At 40.8% G+C, this 25,184-nt stretch overlaps 1 protein-coding gene across 12 annotated transcripts in view; it reads right to left on the bottom strand.

Annotated features, from left to right (window-relative positions):
• The window catches only part of rere (arginine-glutamic acid dipeptide repeats), a 384,137-nt gene that overhangs the window by 16,840 nt on the left and 342,113 nt on the right, over positions 1-25,184 (bottom strand). For 6 of the 12 annotated variants that reach the window (XM_062965659.1, XM_062965665.1, XM_062965667.1 and 3 more), the window contains 8 exons: positions 20,082-20,244; positions 17,102-17,194; positions 15,524-15,723; positions 13,237-13,401; positions 12,982-13,098; positions 9,511-10,817; positions 6,653-6,875; positions 3,171-3,891 (listed from right to left, as the gene is read on the bottom strand). In XM_062965659.1, coding sequence (XP_062821729.1) covers positions 3,171-3,891; positions 6,653-6,875; positions 9,511-10,817; positions 12,982-13,098; positions 13,237-13,401; positions 15,524-15,723; positions 17,102-17,194; positions 20,082-20,244 — 2,989 coding nt within the window. The remainder of the gene's footprint in view (positions 1-3,170; positions 3,892-6,652; positions 6,876-9,510; positions 10,818-12,981; positions 13,099-13,236; positions 13,402-15,523; positions 15,724-17,101; positions 17,195-20,081; positions 20,245-25,184) is intronic. The other 6 variants (XM_062965664.1, XM_062965669.1, XM_062965661.1 and 3 more) reach the window with 4 other exon arrangements.

Raw genomic sequence — 25,184 nt, forward strand, 5'->3', positions numbered from 1 at the left:
TTCAATGTTTTAATTGTACAATATGCATAAGGTTGCATAATGCATAAGGACATAATTCCAGGTTATGTACAAGGTTTTGTGGATGAATGGCTCAAGTATTTTGTATTGTTTAAAATCTGTATTTAACTGCTTATGTTTTTATTCTTTTGTATTGTTGTGTATTGGCATCGAATTCTGCCAGTTTTGTAAGCCGCCCGGAGTCCCTTCAGGTGAGAAGGGCGGGACAGAAATGATGGAAATAAATAAATAAATAAATAAATAATAATTTGCCAACTGCAAAAGGACACCCTACTTGGATCTGCACACATCATCCGAAAATACATCACACAGTCCTAGACACTTGGGAAGTGTTTAACTTGTGGTTTTGTGATACGAAATCCAGCATGTCTATCTTGTTTGCTGTGTCATACAATATAATAATAATAATAATAATAATAATAATAATAATAATAATAATAATAATAATAATAATAATAATAATAATTTGCCAACTGCAAAAGGCCACCTGACTGGGATCTGTGCACATCATGCGAAAACACATCACACAGTCCTAGACACTTGGGAAGGGTTCGACTTGTGATTTTGTGAAACGAAATCCAGCATGTCTATCTTGTTTGCTGTGTCATACAATATAATAATAATAGTTATAATAATAATAATAATAATAATAATAATTATTATTATTTGCCAACTGCAAAAGGCCACCTGACTGGGATCTGTGCGCATCATGCGAAAATACATCACACAGTCCTAGACACTTGGGAAGGGTTCGACTTGTGATTTTGTGAAACGAAATATATCTATCTATATCTATAATAATATATAATATAATATAATATAATATAATATAATAATATATTATCAGCATATCTATCTTGTTTACTGTGTCATACAATAAAATAATAATACAGTAGAGTCTCACTTATCCAACATAAACGGGCCGGCAGAATGTTGGATAAGCGAATATGTTGGATAATAAGGAGGGATTAAGGAAAAGCCTATTAAACATCAACTTGAGTTATGATTTTACAAATTAAGCACCAAAACATTATGTTTAATAACAAATTTGACAGAAAAAGTAGTTCAATACGCAGTAATGCTACGTAGCAATTACTGTATTTACGAATTTAGCACCAAAATATCACGATGTATTGAAAACATTGACTACAAAAATGCATTGGATAATCCAAAACGTTGGATAACCGAGTGTTGGATAAGTGAGACTCTACTGTATGTATGTGTGTGTGTGTATATATATACACACACACATACACACACATACATACATACATATTCTCTCTCTCTCTCTCTCTCTCTCTGACCCAATATTTTTCTCCTTTGACTTGAGATTGAAAAGATTGAAAAACTCTCCCCATATCTAATGTTATTCTAAGCCAGTGGTTCTCAACCTGTGGGTCCCCAGATGTTTTGGCCTTCAACTCTGAGAAATCCTAACAGCTCGTAAACTAGCTGTAAGTTTTTAACAAATGACACATTTTCTAGCTCTCGAAAAGACACCATTATATATTACTGTGCTAAACGTATCTATATATATAAAAGCGTAATGAAATTTCGGCCTAGGACAAAACAACAAAACTACACATCCCAGAAACACTAAACTTGGCAGCACAACCCCTCATCCATGCCTCTACGTTCATACAACAAAAAGAAAAGAAAAATTAAGTCCTAATTAGAGGGAGAGGAATAATTGTTTTTATCCAATTGCTGCCAGTTAGAACGCTAAGCTCTGCCCACTTGGGTCTCCTAGCAACCCACTCAGCCCAGGGGACAGGCAGAGTTAGGCCTCACTTAGGCCTCTTCTACACTGCCTATAAAATACAGATTATCTGATTTTAACTGGATTATATGGCAGTGTAGACTCAAGGCCCTTTCACACAGCTATATAACCCATTTATAATGGACTTAATGTAAGGTAAAACCTTAAACCTTTACCCTTGACCTTAACTACCACCAATTCCTCAATACTTTATTTCCCATACCACCATACTTCGCCACAGCAACGCGTGGCTGGGCACAGCTAGTATATTATATTATTCTGTTTTTAAAGTGAGAAACAATGAAAAGGCACATGACTGCCTTCCCTTGCAATACTTTCACCTTTTCTTCTGACACCCGCTGATGTAGTTTATAAATGTTTATTTCGTTGTTTTAATTATATATGCTGTTATTGTGTTCTGTTTTTATCTCTTGATTCTTGGGCTTGGTCCCCATGTAAACCGCTCCGAGTCCCTTCGGGGAGATGGAGGTGGATTATAAATAAAGATGAAAGATGATGGCTGGGATTTCTGGGAGTTGTAGGCCAAAACACCTGGGTTCACAGGTTGAGAACCACTGCTCTAAGCTCTGTTCTATCATCTTAAGACTCTCATGAGTAGATCTAGAGCAGGGGTCCTCAAACTTTTAAAGCCGAGGGCCGGACCACAATCCTTCGGACTGTTGAGGGGCCCAATTATCATTTGGGGGGAAAAAACGAACAAATTCCTATGCACGCTGCACATATCTTATTTGTAGTGCAAAAGAACAATAACAATGAAAGAACAATACAATATTTAAATATGAAAATAATTTTAACTAACATAAACCTATCAGGATTTCAATAGGAAGTGTGGGCCTGCTTTTGGCCAATGAGATAGTCAGGTTAATTAGGATTGTTGTTGTTGTTGTTGTGTGTCTTCAAGTCATTTCAGACTTTGGGCGAGCCTAAGTCCAAAATTATTTATTTATTCATTTACTACATTTATATCCCACCCTTCTCACCCCGAAGGGAACTCAGAGCAGTTGTATGTACATGCAATATATTATATTATTAGCATAGCACAATATTAGCATTATACTATATTGAACTATACCACTATACTGTGATATTATATGTAATATATAACATATACTTAATATTATTATATGATATTATTGTTAGTATTATATTGTATAAAATGATAATATTATTATCAATATTATATGTATATACAATATATTATATTATTTAAACTGATATAAAAATATTATATTATAAATGAGGGCGGGGGCCAGGTAAATTACCTTGGAGGGCCGCATCCGGCCCCCGGGCCTTAGTTTGGGGACCCCTGATCTAGAGAAAGAGGACGGCACCAAGGAAGGTATGCACAGGTAACACTTTGGCCCCGACTCACCTTGATGCAGCGGGTCCTGCTGATGGAGGTGTAGATGCGAATGTATGTGTGAATGTTGGTGGTGATGGGGCGTCACGTTGAACATCTGGAGCCTGGCCAAGGGGTCGTTGGTGAGCGAGGCCATCCGCTCGGCGTGGATCCGCTCGGCGGCCAGTCTGTCCGGATAGCTCATATCAGGCCGCAACTGGGGTCCGGCCAGAGCGAGTCTCTCCCGTTCCAGGGGGTTCAGCCCCGGGTGGAAGGAAGCAAAGGGGTGCGGGCCTGCCGTGGGCGGGATGGTGAGGGCGCCGTGGCGGGCAAAGTGCTCCATGGGGTTGGTGGCCGGGTGCAGGGCGTCCAGCTCCGGCGGCTTCACCTCGAAGCCCGGCTTCATCCTCTCCCGCAGCTCCCGCTCCCGGATCTCCCGCTCCCGGATCTCCCGTTCGCGCAGCTCCCGCTCCCGGATGGTGGGGTCCACGTTGTAAAGGCCGGGCATGTGGTAGGCCAAAAGCGGGTCGGTGGGGTTGAGCGGGACAAAGAAGGGGTGGTTGCGGTTGGTGGGGGACATGACGTGGGGGCGGGCGTACTCGCTGAGAGTCCGTAGGGCCGGCGTGTCGGGGCCGATGTAAGGGGGCACGGCGGCGATCGTGGTGGGAGGCGGTTCGAAGGACGGTCGCATGTGAGCGGGCCCACTCAGCTGGGATTCCCCAAGGCGGCCTTCGTGGGAGGAACTGGGCGCTTTCTGCGATTCAAAAAAGGAGGGGTGTTTAGTCACAATTCTTTTTGCTACCAGTTGAAACACATGGCTCAAACTCTCTCATGCAATCCCTTTTCATACTACCCTGTTTCCCCTAAAATAAGACATCCCCAAAAAATAAGACCTAGTAGAGTTTTTGCTGAATTGCTAAATATAAGGCCTCCCCCGAAAGTAAGACCTAGCAAAGTTTTTGTTTGGAAGCATGCCCGCCGAGCAGAACACCAGAACATATAGGATCGGTAAATGTACGCACGATAGAGTGTTGTACATGGAAATATTGGTAGTAACAAGAAATTCTTGATAGGATTCACAGTTTGTCTGGTTATGCTGGTTTGTGATGACAACTACTGTACAGTATATAATAAATGTTCATTTTTTGTTCAATAATAAATGTGAATTCTTCTTCATGGAAAAATAAGACATCCCCTGAAAATAAGACCTAGTGCATCTTTGGGAGCAAAAATTAATATAAGGCACTGTCTTATTTTCGGGGAAACACGGTAGGAGATAACCGCCTCAGTCATCCAGCAGGAAAAAAATATATTTTCTGGAGAATACATGGAAGAAATGTGAGAGATCCGGAGCCAAGGTGCACTTAGAAACCTATGACATTAAGTGCTCCATGCTGGCCGTATTATGAAAGGATTCCTATGAAGGAGGCAGCCATTTATGAGCCAGTGCTAATGTAAAATGCTAATGTAAAATGTAAACAATTCAATCTGAAGCAAAATCAAAACTGGAAGTATGCGACTGATCATAACAATGGTTGGAGGAGATTAGAAGACTGTGGTTCAACCCAAAATGTTGAGCAAAGTGTATGTGTATATACACTTACAAATTCCCACAAATTATAATACAAATCAATATTCCAACAGCTCTATATTAGAGTATTTCTCATCAAAATAATAGCTTTCAAAATATCATCCACAATGGTACAATTTCATGTTATAATCTTAACACCATATATTATTGAAGGACATAAAGAGACAACCAGTCAATATGTTTCCTGGAGTTGCGTGGAGTCTTTGGTCATTATCACTTGAAGTAGAGTTTTTCAGTATTAACGTTACTAATATGGGAGTTTCATATCTCTATTGTGTATGTTATTTTTACTCCTTTATTTAGCATACTGAGTACAACTTGATTAAAACACAACACCCGAGGAAGTGAAAACGAAACAAGGGGAACATCCCGGGGAGACCTTGTTGTGTGTATATCATTTCCTGGCATTGCTATCTACACGAAGAATTCCTTTGAACGTGTATCATTTCTTGGCATTGCAAACCAAAAGAAGAATTCCTTTGAACATAAAAACTATTATTTTGGAGACTGAAAAACTTTACTTCAAGTGATAATGACCAAAGACTCCACGCAACTCCAGGAAACATATTGACTGGTTGTCTCTTTATGTCCTTCAATAATATATGGTGTTAAGATTATAACATGAAATTGTACCATTGTGGGATGATATTTTGAAAGCTATTATTTTGATGAGAAATACTCTAATATAGAGCTGTTAGAATATTGATTTGTATTATAATTTGTGGGAATTTGTAAGTGTATATACACATACACTTTGCTCAACATTATTATATATCAGGGGTCCTCAAACTTTTTAAGCCGAGGGCCGGTCCACAATTCTTCAGACTGTTGAGGGGCCGGATTATCATTTGAAAAAGAAATAAAAACAAATTCCAATGCACACTACACATGTCTTATTTGTAGTGCAAAAACAACAACAAGAACAATGAAAGAACAATACAATATTTAAAAATAAAAACAATTTTAACCACATACATTGATCAGGATTTCAATGGGAAGTGTGCTCCTGCTTCTGGCCAATGAGATAGTCAAGTTAATTAGGGTTGTTGTTGTTGTTGTGTGCCTTCAAGTCATTTCAGACTTTGGGCGAGCCTAAGTCTAAAATGTATTTATTTATTATTTATTTATTTACTGCATTTATTTACTACATTTGTATGACACCCTTCTCACCCCAAAGGGGACTCAGAGTGGCTTACAAATTATATGTACATACAATATATTATATTATTAGCATAGCACAATATTAGCATTATATATTACTATATTGAACTATACCACAATACTGTAATATTATTAGTAATATTATATGTAATATAGAATATATAATTAATATTATTATATGGTATTATTATTAGTGTTATATTGTATTACATTATAATATTATTATCAATATTATATGTACATACAATATATTATATTATTAGCATAGCACACTATTAGCATTATATATTACTATATTGAACTATACCACAATACTGTAATATTATTAGTAATATTATATGTAATATAGAATATATAATTAATATTATTATATGGTATTATTATTAGTGTTATATTGTATTACATAATAATATTATTATCAATATTATATGTATATACAATGTATTATATTATAAAACTGAGGGCGGGGGCCAGGTAAATGACCTCGGAGGGCTGCATCCGGCCCCCGGGCCTTAGTTTGGGGACCCCTGTTATAGATATTGTGCATTATTCACTCAACCCAAAATGTTGTCATTTCATACATTTTCAGCCAATCCGGAAAACTCACAACAACCCAGTGATTCCAGCCATGAAAACCTTTGACAACACAAAGTTTATGCTCTTTGCTGGAGCAGGGAAACCCTCCCAGGGAAACAGGCAAAAATGATCTTTTTCTTGGGACCCGCCTCGATCTCCCCTCGGCTTGCGAGACAGACAAACCTACCGCCGCTCTTTCTGCTTCTCTCTCACGCTCCCGCTCTCTCTCCCTCTCCTTTTCCTTCTCTTTTTCCCGTTCCCTCTCTTCTCTTGCCTTCTGCTCTGCCTCCCTCTTGGCCTTCTCGATGGCCTCCTCGCGCTTCTTCGCCAGCTTGGAGCCCGCGAGCGGCATGAAGTACAGGTCCGTCCTGGCGCAGGAGTTGTAGCCGCGGTCCAGGTGCTTGTAAAACCTGAAAGGCAGAACAGGTCAAAATCAGTAGGCATTTGAGAACAACCCAGGTTGTTAGAAGAAGTCGTAAAAATCATCCAGCCGCCGTTGGAATGAGGAAGTTGCCATCGCAGTGGGTGATGAAGCAGCGGCTCCCCCTGTGGCCGGAATCGAGCATACCCTCAGGAAGCTGGAGAAGGTTTAAATTGCCTCTGCGTCTGTCTCTGTCTCTGTTCTATGTTTATATGGCATTGAATGTTTGTCTTCTATGTGTACAATGTGATCCGCCCTGAGCCCCCTTCGGGATAAGAAAGAAGGGCGGAATATAAATACGGTGAATAAATCAATAAATAATACCCACAACTCCAAAATGTCCAGGCCAATTCCCCTCAAAACCCACCGGTAGTCAAATTTGGGCATATTGAGTATGCATGCCACGTGTGGTCCAGATCCATCGCTGTTTGGGTTCTGGATGGAGGTGAACTACAACTCCTATAAATCCCTCCAAAATTTTTTGTTGGTCATGAGGGTTCTATGTGTCAAGTTAGTTCCAGGTCCAACACTGGTGGAGTTCAGAGTACAGTAGAGTCTCACTTATCCAACGTAAACGGGCCGACAGAACGTTGGATAAGCGAATATGTTAGATAATAAGGAGAGATTAAGAAAAAGCCTATTAAACATCAAATTAGATTATGATTTTACAAATTAAGCACCAAAACATCATGTTATGCAACAAATTTGACAGAAAAAGTAGTTCATTACACAGTAATGCTACATAGTAATTACTGTATTTACTAATTTAGCACCAAAATATCATGATATATTGAAAACATTGACTACAAAAATGTGTTGGATAATCCAGAACGTTGGATAAGCGAGTGTTGGATAAGTGAGACTCTACTGTACTCTTAGATTGCAGGTGAACTATACATCCCAATAATTACAACTCCTATAAATCATAAATTGAACCTCTCTAGTGTGTTCAATTGCTGATCAATTCCCCTGTTTGCTGTGTGCCATAGAAAAAGAGTAGGAAATAGTTATGGGAGAGGCAGTGGGCGGGGTCATGCAAATTTCACACCAAGGAAGAGAATAGGAAACACTGGGATGTCCATGGTGGAGGAGAAACAGAGAATCTAGGATGAAATGGTCCCCGTATGAATGCCTTCACTTGGGTGGTGGGCAGTGTGGTGTTTTGGGGGGACATTGGCAGGGCTCTTAGACATGTTCACAGTGCTCGCTATAACCTAAAAAGAAAAGGGGTTCCCTGGAACTACAAAGACAAGTATCCACTATTACAATAATACGGAAATCATTAAACCTAAATTTAGTTCAATACATCAATATGAAAACAGATAAACAATCAAAGGACTGTTACATTCACAGTAAAAACAAAATTTTTCTCTTGAAGGATGAATTTACTCCTCTTCTCATAAACAATAAATGTTCTTTAATTCTTTAACTGTTCCACATACACATAGTATGGGGTCTACTATCCATAATAAAGAAACAAGAACAATCATTATATATAAGAAGAGGACTCAATTTGTGTATGTGGAACAATTAAAGAACTAAAGAACATTTATTGTTTATGACAAGAGGAGTAAATTCATCCTTCAAGAGAAAAATATTGTTTTTACTGTGAATGTAACAGTCCTTTGTTTGATTGTTTAGCAACGCCTTTCGTATCTGTTTTCATGTTGATGCATTGAACTAAATTTAGGTTTAATGATTTCTGTATTACTGTAATAGTGGCTGTGGCGCAGACGGGAGAGCAATGAATCACTGACCAGGAGGTCATAAGTTCGAGGCCTGCTTGGAGCTATGTTTGTCGTTTGTCTTTGTCCTATGTGAAAAAGGCATTGAATGTTTGCCTGATGTGTGTAATGTGATCCGCCCTGAGTCCCCTTCGGGGTGAGAAGGGCGGAATATAAATGCTGTAAATAAATAAATAAAATAAATAGTGGATATTTGTCTTTGTAGCTCGCTATAACCTGCAATGTCATTGAAGGGAGGGCCATTTGTGTAAGTGGGAGCTTGTCTGTGAAAGTGGGCACCCCAGCCACATAAAGGTAAAGATTTTCCCCTGACGTTAAGTCCAGTCGTGACCGACTCTGGGGGTTGGTGCTCATCTCCATTTCTAAGCCCAAGAGCCGGTGTTGTCCATAGATTCAAATGATCAAGGGTCTGGAGAACAAGCCCCATGAGGAGCGGATCAAAGAGCTGGGCTCGTTTCTAAGCCAAAGAGCCGGCATTGTCCGTAGACACCTCCAAGGTCATGTGGCCATAGGCATGACTGCAGGGATAGCCATTACCTTCCCGCCGGAGCTGTACCTATTGATCTACTCACACTCTGGGGTTGGTGCTCATCTCCATTTCTAAGCTGAAGAGCCGGCGTTGTCCATAGACACCTCCAAGGCCATTGGCATGACTGCATGGAGCACCGTTACCTTCCCGCCAGAGCGGTACCTATTGATCTACTCACATTTGCATGTTTTCGAACTGCTAGGTTGGCAGGAGTTGGAGTTAACAGCGGCCGCTCACGTCGCATACACATACAGATTTTCACTTTTATTATGTGTCTAGATTGCTGGTCTGAGATAAAGTTCCCAGAAACAGTCAGGCAAACCACACAGGTCTGTCCGCCTCTTCCTTACCTTGCTGACTGGCTGGCATGGCTTGGCGTATCCACGACCGTCGGCTCTGGCGATGGACTCCTGGGCGGCGGAGGCGGGCTCTCCGGTTCCTCCGCTTCGTCCGGAGCCTCCTCTTTGATCTGAATGGGTGGTATCGTGCAGGCGGTGACGGCAGGGACGTTCCCACTGCAGGACGCAGGCGTGGAGACGGCGGGCGGAGGCACGGAAGGCGGCGTGGAGGTGGACGGGCAAGAGGGGGGAGTGACCGGCGGGGGACCCCCGGGGACGAAGGGGTGCTGGGAGAAGGGGGGCTGAGGCGGCACCGGATGCAGGCCGGCGGAGGGAGGCAGGCTCTGGCTTTGCGTCAGGACGGGCGGCTGGGCGGGAGAAGGCTGGAGCGGCTGGCTCTGTGGCATGAGCTGCAGAGGAGGCGGGTGAGCCGACGGCGGGTGATGCGTCGAGAGGGAACTGAGAGGCTTCAGAGCCGGCGGCGGGGGCAGGTTGGAGTTCATGGAGAACGGTGACGGGCCGGAAAGGTGCTTGTGGGAGGGCGGCGTGGGGAGCTGCGGAATCGGGGTGGTGGGCGGCGGCTTGATGTGGGGCATGGACATGGGAGCAGGAGGAAGGGGCTGCTCCCGCGGGGGCTGCTGCATGGGGGAGGGCACTTGCAGGGCCGGCTGTGCGGGTGGCACCTGAAGGGACGTGGCCTGTGGCTGCAGGGAGACCTGAGACTGAGACGACGACGAGGAGGATGCGGAGGACTGCGAGGGGAGCGGGAACGGCGGGGTGGGCACCGCGTGAGGCAGCAGAGTCTGGGCTTGGAGATTGTGCGGCAGGACCGGGATCTGCCCGTGCAGCGGGGGCTGCGGGTGAGGCTGAGAGACGGCGGGAACCTGGAGCTGGCTTGCGGGGATCGTCAGGGGCGGATGGGGCGAAGGCAGCCTCTGGGGATGAAGAGAGGGGGCCTGCTGGATGTGGGAATGCGGCGGCACCGGGGTCTGCGGCTGGGTGGGCGGCTGGGATACAGAGGTGGGGATGTGGGGCAGAACTGAGGAAGGGGCGGCTGAGGTGGCCGGGAGCGGCACAGGCAAAGGCAGCGCTGGAGCCGGGGGCGGGACGGGACCGTTGGGGGTCTGCAGCACATGTTGCTGCGCGGAGGAATCCGAGTCACTCTCGTTGTCTTGCGGGCTTGGGATGCTGGGCGAGGTGCTCCGGTTGTCCTGGTCGATGTCTTTTGGATCGCTGCTGCCCTCGTCGTTCACGCTCCGGCTGTCGGAGCTTTCCCCTTCCCCTTCACCCTCCGACGGGGAATTGGGCCTGCTGATTTCCTGTGCGGGGAGAAAGAGGTACTCTCAGGAAAAGAGACATAGAACAAAATCTGGCTACCAGTGTTAAAAAACTCAAAAATCAGAACAGTAAATAAAGACATGGGAACCAAGGGCAGCTAACAACTCTAAACAAAGGATGCCCCCAGGCAGGAAGCTAGGAGATGAAACTATTCAATGCTAATTGAGGTTATTAACTACAACATTCACACTGGCCTCCAACTGACAAAGAGTTCTTCTCTCACCCTGGACTTTCCACAGATATATATGAACCTTCCTTGCTTAGTTTCTTCATACCTCACAACCTCTGAGGATGCCTGCCATAGATGTGGGCAAAACGTCAGGAGAGAATACTTCTAGAACATGGCCAGACAGCCCGGAAAACATACAACAACCCAGACATAGCATGGCCTCAGGACAGCTGGCAACGTGGAAGATATCAGAGCTGTGCATCTGGGCCCATAACCCAATATCAGAGTGGCTTTGCTAGGCACACGCACCAGAAGTCTCTGACTAGGAAGCTCTGGATGAATAACAACGCTGCAGTCTTCAGTTTTCTATCAAAATGTTTACTTACGAACGGAAATCCACAAGACAATACACAGCTCTCACGCAGGCACACACGGGAAGGGGCAGAGATAGGAAGTAGAGGCTATTTATCTCATCCTCTGCTGTCTGATGCAATCCAAGCTTAACCCTTTACACACTGGTATAGTAAGCAGCACACAGTGTATGATGCAATATTCAGCACACATTGCACACATGACTCAATTACATTTAAACAACTCTATATACAATCATTCCCACTTCAACAAGGATGCCCCCAGGCAGGAAGCCAGGAGATGAAACTATTCAATGCTAATTGAGGTGATTAACTACAACATTCACGCTGGCCTCCAACTGACAAAGAGTTCTTCTCTCACCCTGGACTTTCCACAGATATATTTGAACCTTCCTTGCTTAGTTTCTTCATACCACACAACCTCTGAGGATGCCTGCCATAGATGTGGGCAAAACATCAGGAGAGAATACTTCTGGGACATGGCCAGACAGCCCGGAAAACATGCAACAACCCAGACATAGAAGGAACTGAACAGACTGCACTCTAGCACTACGAGATGCAGAACCAACCTTAAGAAATGGGACTACAAAGTGGAGTCCACAACATGCAAGTGTGGAGGAGAGCAAACCACAGGCTACCTACTACAATGCAATGCATGACCTTGTTAGAAGTCAAGCCTTTCAACAAGTGATATTCACAAGCACTCATGTAATGGCACACAGGTAACTCAGCTGTTAGACTGACGAACCATGTCTTTGAACTGCCAAGGAGTTAGACATGACACTACAAAAAATACATTTAGCTAGCAGAGGATGGATGTTTCTTTAACGTTGAGATTGCAGTTGTAATTGCCCAAAAATTGTTTAAAAACCTATTAGTTTAAAGCAGTGGTTCTCAACCTGTTGGTCCCCAGGTGTTTTAATAATAATACTTTATTTTTATATCCCGCCCCTATCTCCCCAACTCGGGGCGGCTCCCATGGGGACAAGCCCAACATCGACATACATTAAAACGCAATCATAATTTAAACCAATATAAATTATGGCCTACAACTCTCAGAAATCCCGGCCAGTTTACCAGCTGTTAGGATTTCTGGGACTTGAAGGCCAAAACATCTGGGGATCCACAGGCTGAGAACCGCTGGTTTCAAGTATGGGCTCAGAGATTTAAAAGAAGTCTTCTTTGAAAAATAATGTATCTTTTTTACTCATAAACATCATGTATTAATCACCATACAGGCCTATTTCTATTGAAGTTCAGTTACAGATAGGATGTAGCTTCTCTGTGTTGAGTACACAGAGTATCCTTCTCAATCAATAGTCTTTAAGTATACTTGTACTCACTGAAGTCCCTAAGCATACTATATTAGTCCAAACATACATGCATCCACCTCCACTGATGCAAAGAAGTGGGTGAATACAAAACGGAGTCCTGAGTCTGAACATGCTCAGTACAATCACTTTGTCTATAGTCCCTCCCATACCAAAGAGATATACAGACCTTCATGGTTCAGGAAGTTAATACAGAGCTGACACTTCTTGCTATTTGAGACTGAAAGGCCCATCTTGGCTTCCCGGACAAAAATATTACATCAAGGGAACATACCTGTGTTTTGGTTTTTTTGGCATTGCTCCTGTCGGGCTCCTCGGTGTCGGAAGCTGCCTTTTCTCGTTGTCTCTTGGAACTCTTGAGTGGAGACGACGCCTCTTCTTTGATCTTCTGCTGCACATTAAAAAGACAGGAGGGGCTGAAGGACACTTAACCCAAATGTTGACGCATCTACCCTTCCAAGTGAAACTTCCCCTTAACCAGCCACCATGGAGTTACCAGATAGTAACCAGAGCATCTCCTAGAACGTACTTTGGTGGACTTTTTCACTGAGTCGGCCTTGCTGTCGTTACTCGAAGTGCTGGCGGCACTGGGAGAGTTGCGGCCGCTGGATCGAATGTCTTCGTTGATCGGTGAGGCTCGACCATCAGGGCTGCTGGGCTGCTTTTTACGACCGCTTCGTAGTGCAGACATCTGCTGGTTTAAAGAGGAAGACAGGACAAGTAATTTTCTCAGAACAGGTACATTTTTGAAGTGAAACTCCATATATATAACCCTAACCCTAGCCTCTCCCTTAACCCTTTCCTATTCTTTTCAATGGCATATATATACTGTATATACTTGAGTATAAGCCTAGTTTTTCAGCCCTCGGCTTATACTCGAGTGAGGGTCCTGGCCGGCTTCTATTCAGGTCGGCTTATACTTGAGTATATAGGTATTCAGAGTTGGACAGTCTTATCTTATTAAAGTCTTATTTAATAAGGCCGGGCTGTGGCACAGCTGGCTAGTAACCAGCTGCAATAAATCACTACTGACCGAGAGGTCATGAGTTCGAAGCCCGGGTCGAGTTAAGCCCCCAACCATTAAATAGCCCGGCTTGCTGTTGACCTATGCAGCCCTGAAAGACAATTGCATCTGTCAATTAGGGAAATTTAGGTGCGCTTTATGCGGGAGGCTAATTTAACTAATTTACAACATCATAAAACTGCCAGCAAAAATGGAATGAGGAAGTACAGCTACTACTGGACAGTGAAGCAACAGCTCCCCCTGTGGCCGGAATTGTGAAGCTGGAAAAAAATGTTAAATGCCTCTGTGTCTGTCTATATATGTTGTTTGTCTGTTGACATTGAATGTTTGCCATATATGTGTTCATTGTAATGTGCCCTGAGTCCCCTTCGGGGTGAGAAGGGCAGAATATAAAAACTGTAAATAAATAATAAATAAATTACCTTAAATTACAGTTTTATATAAATATGTAAAAATATTTATTTATTTATGTATTTATTTACTACATTTATATCCCGCTCTTCTCACCCTGAAGGGGAGCGGCTTACAAATCAAATGAACATACAATATATTATTACCATAGCACAACATGAGCATTAAATTACTATATTGTACTATATCATTATATGGTAATATTATTAGTAATACAGTAGAGTCTCACTTATCCAAGCCTTGCTTATCCAAGCTTCTGGATTATCCAAGCCATTTTTGTAGTCAATGTCTTCAATATACCGTGATATTTTGGTGCTAAATTCATAAATACAGTAATTACAACATAACATTACTGTGTATTGAACTACTTTTTTCTGTCAAATTTGTTGTATAACATGATGTTTTGGTGCTTAATTTGTATAATCATAACCTAATTTGATGTTTAATAGGCTTTTCCTTAATCCCTCCTTATTATCCAACATATTCACTTATCCAAGCTTCTGCCGGCCCGTTTAGCTTGGATAAGTGAGACTCTACTGTATTACATTTAATATATAATTTAACCTACTGATGCCTCAAATAATGCAATTTTATTAGGATCTATTTTTATTTTTCATTTTGACCCGTAACTGCTGCATTTCCCACCCTTGTCTTATACTCGAGTCAATAAATTTTCCCAATTTTTGTGGTAAAATTAGGTGCCTCGGCTTATATTCGGGTCAGCTTATACTCGAGTATATACTGTGTGTGTATGTATGTGTGTGTGTGTGTGTGTGTGTGTATTAGTTTAAGTATAAATTAAATGGTGACTAGGGACTTCTTTTTCAAACACCCTGTATATGTCATAGAAAAGAATAGGAAAGGGTTAAGGGAGAGGCAGTGGGCGAGATCATGCAAATTCTACACCAATGGAGAGAGAAAGGAACCCTGGGATTTGGCACACACACACAATAAAGGGTTCTTTTCTCTCTCCATAAGTGTGGAATTTGCATGATCCCGCCCACTGCCTCTCCCTTAACCCTTTCCTATTCTTTTCCAACAACCTAAATTCTTTTATATGGCACACAGCAACTGAACATAGTTCACCTGCAATCAATGAACACTCTGAACTCCACCAAGGATGGAATTGGACCAAACTTGGCACACAGAGTCCACATGACCAGCAAAAAAACTGAAGGTCTTTGGGGAAAATTCACCTTGATTTGGGGGAGTTGTAGTTCACCCACATCCAGAGAGCACTGTGAACCCAAACACTAATGGATCTGGACCAAACTGATATGCCGAAACACATATATATTTAGCACGTTGCACTTTGTAAACATATTGTACCTAAAACTGGGATAGAGTATCAACTCCAACCAACACATTGTAGTCAGCTTACCGAGCCTCGACTCCGCCGTGTCCTCATGCTATGCTTCCCGCTGAGTCCGTCATCTTCCTCTTTGACAGGCTTAAACATAAAAGGGGGAGGGTCCACCGGCTTCTCGATGGGCGGGAGCTCCCCGTACTTCTTGAAGTGGATGCGGCAGTCTGTGCACAGCAAGATGTTTTCCCGCCCGCCGTGGTGCCAGTCCTTGGAGGCTATGGTTAGGAGGAGGAAAGCAGTATGAGAAATAAATACTAAAATGGCAAAGAATGGCAATGAAACTGTTGCGACTCAGCTGGAACCTCAGAGTGACTCTGATGAGGATGATGGGATTCAGGTTCAGAATCAGGTTCAGAATCTCCCTGCTTGGGAAGATGAGGAACAGAGAGTGCAAGTTCAGTTTCCCACAGCAAGGGATGGTGTTGATGATACTGAAAGTAGTCATGTGCAAATTGACTCAGAAAAAGAGGACAGTTCTCAATCTGATAACGAGGCTCAGCAAAATAATGAGCAGGCTGACCTTGATGAAATGGGCTCCTTAGATCGCGCTGACCGCTTGGAATTCAGGGTTCGGAGGAGTGTGAGAATCGCAAACAAGAGGGAGGTTAGAGGCCAGGGAAATGCTTTCATGTTTTGCAAAGCAATGTGTTTGGAGACAAACCTTTGTCAAAGCAACTTTCGTTCAACCAAGAAGCAAGCTCTTGTTTTCCTGGATTATTTTTCAGCCTATCTGTTTGTGTTCCTGGGACTTTGTCATGCTCTAATGGGACTTTTATTTATTCTCTGTGAGTTCCTAGTTTATTCTCTTAGGCTTTACTTTGTAACCCACTTTTGGAACTTTACTTTTGCTTTTTAAGAACTTTTTATCTTCTATTTTCTAATAAACTGAAAAGACTTCAACCTGTGTGCAGTTTGGTGTATACAGCAAGGTGAAGCTAACCTCAGGTGTGACAGAAACGATGATGGAAACCTACGAAAATACAGCAAGGGGAAAAGGGCAATGGATAGGCTAATACAGTAGAGTCTCACTTATCCAACATTCACTTATCCAACGTTCTGGATTATCCAACACATTTTTGTAGTCAATGTTTTCAATACATCATGATATTTTGGTACTAAGTTCGTAAATACAGTAATTACTACATAGCCTTACTGGGTATTGAACTACTTTTTCTGTCAAATTTGTTGTATAACATGATGTTTTGGTGATTAATTTGTAAAAATTATAACCTAATTTGATGTTTAATAGGCTTTTCCTTAATATCTCCTTATTATCCAAGATATTTGCTTATCCAACATTCTTCCGGCCCGTTTATGCTGTATATGCATATAATGTAATACAATATAATAATAATGATACACTATTATAATGGTATATTTATATTACATGTAATATTACTAATAATATTACAATATAGTGTTATAGTACAATATAGTAATATATAATGCTAGTATCGTGCTATGCTAATAATATAATATATTGTATGTACATAAGACTTGTAAGCCGCCCTGAGTCCCTTTCAGGGTGAGAAGGGTGCGATATAAAAGTCACTAATAAATAAATAAATAAATATAAGTAATAGTGGTACGTACTGGTGGTGAAGCAGTGCCGACACGCGTAACCCTTCAGCTCCTGCTCGCTGTCCTCGCTGTCAAAGTCATCTTCACTGGCAGAGCTCAAATCCACTGTGGTCGCAGGAGGAGCCGGGGAGGAGAAACGAAAAGAGCAAATTACTGACTTAGGAAGATTTCACCCCACTTTATTATTATTATTATTAATAATATTATAATTATAATAATAATAATAATAATTATTATTATTATTATTATTATTATTATTATTGCTTAACCATCACCATCAACAATACAATATCCAAAAGGAAAGTGTCTTGGGATGACAAACCATGGATGATGGGACTTGCAATACCGTCACTCACTTCCTGAGACCACTGCGAACCCCACCAGTGACTGATCAAGACCAAACTTGGCACAGAGCCCCCATGATTCACTCTATACCCTGGCGATGTTTGGAGGGGGATGGACCATGGATGATGGGACTTGATTTTGGGAGTTGCAGTTCACCCGCACCCACTGAATCCAGCTGACATTCCATCTAGACTACACTTCTCAAATGACCTGGGCACTGAGTGTATTATTATCATTATTATTATTTGAAACACAACAAGATGAGTCCACAGCAGACAGTCTGCTGGCTGTTGTATTGGATCACACGTTGGACACTTCCCAAGTGTCTAGGACTGTGTGATGTATTATTATTATTATTATTATTATTATTATTATTATTATTATTATTATTATTATTAGAAACACAACAAGATGAGTCCACAGCAGACAGTCTGCTGGCTGTTGTATTGGATCACACGTTGGACACTTCCCAAGTGTCTAGGACTGTGTGATGTATTATTATTATTATTATTATTATTATTATTATTATTATTATTATTATTATTATTATTATTATTATTTGAAACACAACAAGATGAGTCCACAGCAGACAGTCTGCTGGCTGTTGTATTGGATCACACGTCAGGCACTTCCCAAGTGTCTAGGACTGTGTGATGTATTATTACTATTATTGACACAACGACATAGTATGACACAGCAAACAAGATAGATATGATGGATTTCGTAAATAATAATAATAATAATAATAATAATAATAATTATTATTACTATTTGAAACACAACACAATGAGTCCAAGGCAGACACTCTGCTGACTGTTGTATTGGATCACACGCTGGACACTTCCCAAGTGTCTAGGACTGTGTGATGTATTATTATTATTATTATTATTATTATTATTATTATTATTATTATTATTATTAGAAACACAACAAGATGAGTCCACAGCAGACACTCTGCTGGCTGTTGTATTGGATCACACGTCCGACACTTCCCAAGTGTATTATTATTATTATTATTATTATTATTATTATTATTATTATTATTATTATTATTATTATTATTATTATTATTAGAAACACAAGTTGAGTCCACAGCAGACACTCTGCTGGCTGTTGTATTGGATCACACGTCCGACACTTCCCAAGTGTATTATTATTATTATTATTATTATTATTATTATTATTATTATTATTATTATTATTAGAAACACAACAAGTTGAGTCCACAGCAGACACTCTGCTGGCTGTTGTATTGGATCACACGTCCGACACTTCCCAAGTGTATTATTATTATTATTATTATTATTAGAAACACAACAAGTTGAGTCCACAGCAGACACTTTGCTGGCTGTTGTACTAGATCACACATCAGACACTGCCCAAGTGTCTAGGACTGTGTGATGTAGTATTATTATTATTATTATTATTATTATTATTATTATTATTATTATTATTAAAAACACAACAAGATGAGTCCACAGTCTGCTGGCTGTTGTATTGGATTTTGGGTTTTTAATAATTTATCCTGTTTTTATTACGGTCTTTCCATTTATGTGTTTTAAATGAAATTTTTATCTTGTATTGTTGTTTATATTGATATATTGTATTATTGTTTTATCTTTTTATATTGTGATTGTATTGTGTTGCTTATATTTTGTTCTTATGTTGTTTGTGCCTCTGCCCCATGTAAGCCGCCCCGAGTCCCCGTGGGGAGATGGTGGCGGGATATAAATAAAGTTTTATTATTATTATTATTAATGGATCACACTTCCCCTGATCGGGTGCAACATCATCATCATCATCATCATCATCATTATTATAACATACAAGGAGCCCAGTACTCCAAAAGTAAAGGATGAAGCATTGCACTTTGCTCCTTATCATTGGGTAGATTATATCTATATATATAAAAGAGTGATGGCATCACGGCGACCCACAAAACAACAAAACTACAGGCCCTCCAACCTCGAAATTTGACAACACAACCCATCATCCACGGCTCTAGGTTGATACAACAAAAAGAAAAGAAAAATAAAGTCCTAATTAGAGAGAGAGGAATAATTGCTTATATCCAATTGCTGCCAGTTAGGAGGCTAAGCTCCTCCAACTTGGTCTCTTAGCAACCCAATAAAAAATAATAAAAAACACTAAAAATTAATACAATAAAATACTATAATAACAGAAAATAACTAAAAATAATACAAGAAAATAATAAAATATAATAAATAAAAAGATAACTTACAATAAAATTAATTAAAAATACAAATAACGTCAAATTAAAATTACAGAACAATTTTTAACCAATACCACCACCACTTTGCCACAGCAACGCGTGGCTGGGCACAGCTAGTTATGTACATAAAACCCTTGCTTCTGGCTAGCAACTGCTATATTTTCATTTTGGGCAAATTTTAAGAGCCTCTACAGCCAAAGCGTGGAGTCTATATTTCCAAACTCCTCTGCCCACCCTCTTGCATAGGACAAAACCAATTGCTCACTGATCCCAGACACCTGCCATCCGCCGGGATAATGAATCGAGAGCGTGAGCGCAGCCGAGGGCTCGAACTCCATTTCCCCGGCTGTGTTTCGGCTTCAGCCCCATGCATCTAAACGGAGATAAATGGGCCGCATTTAGCCTCCTACTTACAGAATTCACTGGACGGAGGCCTGGAGGGCGTGTTAACCGGAGTGGAAGCCGTCCGTGTTTTAATTCTCCGAAACACAGCCTGCCGCCGGTGCCTGCGGTGCGCCCGAGAACTGGCGGCTTCAGGGGTTTTCTTCCAGTAGTAATAGAAAGTGATCAGTTCTCCCTGCAAAACAAGACCAAAAAAAATATTAAAAACGCACGCTGTTATCAAAGTGGCGCGGAGCTTCCTTGCACATCGGTCTCACAAATTGAAGGCTGCTTCTCATATGAAAAATCTCCCAGCAAGAAGGAGAGAGAAGGTGAAAAAGGAGCTGCGGGAAATATAACGGAACTTCCATGTTTAGAAACATGGTTAGCCATTGACTCCATGATCTGATTCTGGTCTTTCTAGATTCATTTACTTGACTATAAGCCGAGGCACCTAATTTTGCCACAAAAAAACTGGGAAAACATTGACTCCAGTATAAGCCGAGGGTGGTAAATTTCAGAAATAAAAATAGATACCAATAAAATTACATGAATTGAGGCATCAGTGGGTTAAATGTTTTGGAATATTTACATCAAGCTCGAATTTAAGATAAGACTGTCCAACTCTGATCAAATCATGATTCTCATCTTCTTCAATGTAAATGTGCTTATGTATCTTTTTAATAATAATCGAGTAAAATAATACATGCAATAATAATAAATACTGGAAAATAATACATGTACTGAATATACTCGAGTATAAGCCGACCCGAATATAAACCGAGGCACCTAATTTAACCACAAAAAAACTGGGAAAACATTGACTCCAGTATAAGCCGAGGGTGGTAAATTTCAAAAATAAAAATAGATACCAATAAAATTACATGAATTGAGGCATCAGTAGGTTAAATGTTTTGGAATATTTACATCAAGCTCAAATTTAAGATAAGACTGTCCAACTCTGATCAAATCATGATTCTCATCTTCTTCAATGTAAATGTGCTTATGTATCCTTTTAATAATAATCAAGTAAAATAATACATGCAATAATAAATAGAGTAAAATAATACATGCAATAATAATAATAATAATAATAATAATAATAAATACAGGAAAATAATACATGTAATAATAGAGTAAAATAATACATGTAATTATAGAGTAAAATAATAAATATAATAATATCAGAGTGAAATAATAAATGTATTAATAATAATAATAATAATGTAAAATAAATGTAATAGTTGGCATTTCGAGCTGCAGGTCAGGGTGAGCTCCCACCATCAGCCCTAGCTTCTGTGTACCTAGCAGTTCGAAAACAGGGTTGGGAGTTTGAGCTGCGGGTCAGGGTGAGCTCCCACCATCAGCCCTAGCTTCTGTGTACCTAGCAGTTCGGAAACAGGGTTGGGAGTTCGAGCTGTAGGTCAGGGTGAGCTCCCACTATCAGCCCTAGCTTCTGTGAACCTAGCAGTTCGAAAACAGGGTTGGAAGTTTGAGCTGCGGGTCAGGGTGAGCTCCCATCATCAGCCCTAGCTTCTGCGTACTTAGCAGTTCGAAAACAGGGTTGGGAGTTTGAGCTGCGGGTCAGGGTGAACTCCCGCCATCAGCCCTAGCTTTTGCGTACCTAGTGGTTCGAAACAGGGTTGGCAGTTCGAGCTTCAGGTCAGGGTGAGCTCCCGCCATCAGCCCTAGCTTCTGTGTACCTAACGGTTCGAAAACAGGATTGGCAGTTCGAGCTTCAGGTGAGGGTGAGCTCCTGCCATCAGCCCTAGCTTCACTCCTGACGTTTTGCCCACATCTGTGGCAGGCATCCTCAGAGGTTGAGGATTTAAATACATCTTCAACTAAGGATATATTGTAAATTTAAACCATTTCCAGATAATGTGCTTCAGAGGCAGTAGAAGCATTTCCAATTGAAATATATTTGACTGCTCTATATAATGCATGTCGAAGAGCCTTCTGGACTGAAAGATGAAAAAGGAAAAAAAGGAAACCAATCAGTATTTCGAGGAAGAAAGAATATTTCGCTCCTGGCCGAGCACGGCAATGCAAAGACGTTATGTCCACAAAACAGACCCATTATATAACACAGAGGTGCTTTTAAAAAACTGGTACTTATTCAGTTCGGTGTCGAATAACTACAGGAAGCAAACACAGCTTCATCTTCTAGGTGGATATTTTTAAAAAGCCACCATAGGCCTCGAGCTTGGAAAGACGTCGCTTGAGATTAGAACACATTACAGTCTCGGTACGGAAAGTGTATTAAAGCCATCTATTTCTTAAAAAATCTCAACGTACACGGCAAATGAGAGCGTCAAAGCGAAGTCGGCGATAATTCCGCCGCATTATGGATCTGGCTCAGGCTCAAAAGCCAGCGCGGATGATATTCAAACTAGCAGGTGTAATGTCGAGCTAAAGCGCAGCATGTGGTTTTAATCGCCTTTCGTTTTGCTTTGAAAGCCCCCGTCATTTCCGAGCCGCTCGTCTGCCTCAAGCCCAACCGCTTTCAAGTTGCAGGGGAGCTGGAGGTGCTCGAAGCCAGCCGTAAGAACAAACAGGCCTCAAAGTCTCCATAAACCTCAACCTGTGTGCCACGATTTGCAGATTTTTTTGCAGGCACCACCACCGACAACGTAAGGGTTGGGCTGTGGCGCAGCTGGTTAGTAGCCAGCTGCAATAAATCACTACTGAGATCGGGTTAAGCCCCCAACCATTAATAGCCTAGCTCGCTGTTGACCTAAGCAGCCCGAAAGACAGTTGCATCTGTCAAGTAGGAAATGTAGGTACCGCTTTATGCGGGGAGGCTAATGTAACGAATATACAACACCAGAAAGAATGAGGAAGTACTCCCATCAAGGGCTCGGGTGTCACAGTGGACAGTGAAGCGGCAGCTCCCCCTGTGGCCGGAATCGAGCATACCCTCATGAAGCCGGAAAATGGTTAAATTGCCTCTGTGTCTGTCTATATATGTCGCATGTCTAATGGCACTGAATGTTTGCCATGTATATGCGCATTGTGATCCGCCCTAAGGACAGAATATAAATAATGTAAATAAACAAATAAATAAACGTTCATACAAAGCTTCAAACAAATAAGAGAACTAAATGCATAACACAGTGGTTATTTATATGTGTTGCCAGGATATCGCATGCTTTCATCCCTTCTTTCTCCTTCCCTCCCCATACCTTTCCCCCTTTCCTTTCTCGTTCCATCTCGTTCCTATGGCTCGTTCCTTCTTGTATATTATCTGGTTCCAGTCCTCCCAACAAGCCCATACTGGAAGTCACAATTACGGATAAGGAGGTTGTCCAAGAGCGAATGGCTTGCCCTGGCCACTTTGTCTCACTATTGCAATTGGTGGGATTTGAACCAGGGATCACTCGCTTCAATCTTATACCCATTACACTACACCAGAAGCGATTTGCAGTTTCTCAAAACTACAAACCAGATGGTGTTGACTGGTCTACTACATCAATTTTGCAGACTGTTGAAAATAGCCACCTCCCAAGCCTCTCACTATTTGTTTGTTAATGTATACATTTGCTAACCTGTATTCTATGTGTATGTTGATTTGCCTCTTTGGTGTGAGAGGGGTGATTGTACTGAGCATGTGCAGACTCAGAACTCCGTTTTGTATTCAGTCTTGCATCAGACCTCAGTGGAGGTGGATGCATGTAAAGTAGAGTCTTGCTTATCCAACATTCGCTTATCCAATGTTCTGAATTATCCAACTCAGTCTGCCTTTTAGTAGTCAATGTTTTTGTGGTCAATGTTTTCAATACATTGTGATGTTTTGGTGCTAAATTCATAAATACAGTAATTACTACATAGCATTACTGCGTATTGAACCACTTTTTCTGTCAAATTAGTTGTATAACATGATATTTTGGTGCTTAATGTAATGTTTCTATTCCTTTTATGACTGTAAACCGCCCTGAGTCCCATCCGGGAGATAGGGCGGTATATAAATAAAGTATTATTATTATTATTATTATTATTATTATTATTATTATTATTATTAATAATAATAATTTGTAAAATCATAACCTAATTGGATGTTTAATAGGCTTTTCCTTAATCCCTCCTTATTATCCAAGATATTCACTTATCCAAGCTTCTGCCAGCCCGTTTAGCTTGGATAAGTGAGACTCTACTGTATATTACATGTAAAATTACTAATAATATTGCAATATAGTGGTATAGTACAATATAGTATTATATAATGCTTATATTGTGCTATGCCAATACTATAATATATTGTATGTACATATAACTTGTAAGCCGCCCTGAGTCCCCTTCGGGGCGAGAAGGGTGGGATATAAATGTCAATAATAATAATAATAATAATAATAATAATAATAATAATATAGTAATATATAATGCTTATATTGTGCTATGCTAATAATATAATATATTGTAGGTAAATATAACTTGTAAGCTGCCCTGAGTCCCCTTTGGGGCGAGAAGGGTGGGATATAAATGTCAATAATAATAATAATAATAATAATAATAATATAGTAATATATAATGCTTATATTGTGCTATGCTAATAATATAATATATTGTAGGTAAATATAACTTGTAAGCCGCCCTGAGTCCCCTTCGGGGCGAGAAGGGTGGGATATAAATGTCGCTAATAATAATAATAATAATAATAATAATAATAATAATAATAATAATAATATAGTAATATATAATGCTTATATTGTGTTATGCTAATAATATAATATATTGTATGTAAATATAACTTGTAAGCTGCCCTGAGTCCCCTTCGGGGCGAGAAGGGTGGGATATAAATGTCAATAATAATAATAATAATAATAATAATAATAATAATAATAATAATATAGTAATATATAATGCTTATATTGTGTTATCCTAATAATATATTATACTAGCTGTGCCCAGCCACGCGTTGCTGTGGCTAGGACTTAATTTTCCTTTCTTTTTGTTGTATGAACGTAGAGGCGTGGATGAGAGGTTGTGCTGTCGATTTTCAAGGTTGTGGGGCATTTAGTTTAGTTGTTTTGTCCGGTGCCGTGATTCCATTACCCTTTTATATATATAGACTAGCTTTGCCCAGCCACGCGTTGCTGTGGCTTATGGGAATCCTTTGTTGGCCAGATGGAATAGCAG

The sequence above is a fragment of the Anolis carolinensis genome, unplaced genomic scaffold, assembly GCF_035594765.1.
Source record: "Anolis carolinensis isolate JA03-04 unplaced genomic scaffold, rAnoCar3.1.pri scaffold_15, whole genome shotgun sequence".
NCBI classification, from domain to species: domain Eukaryota; kingdom Metazoa; phylum Chordata; class Lepidosauria; order Squamata; family Dactyloidae; genus Anolis; species Anolis carolinensis.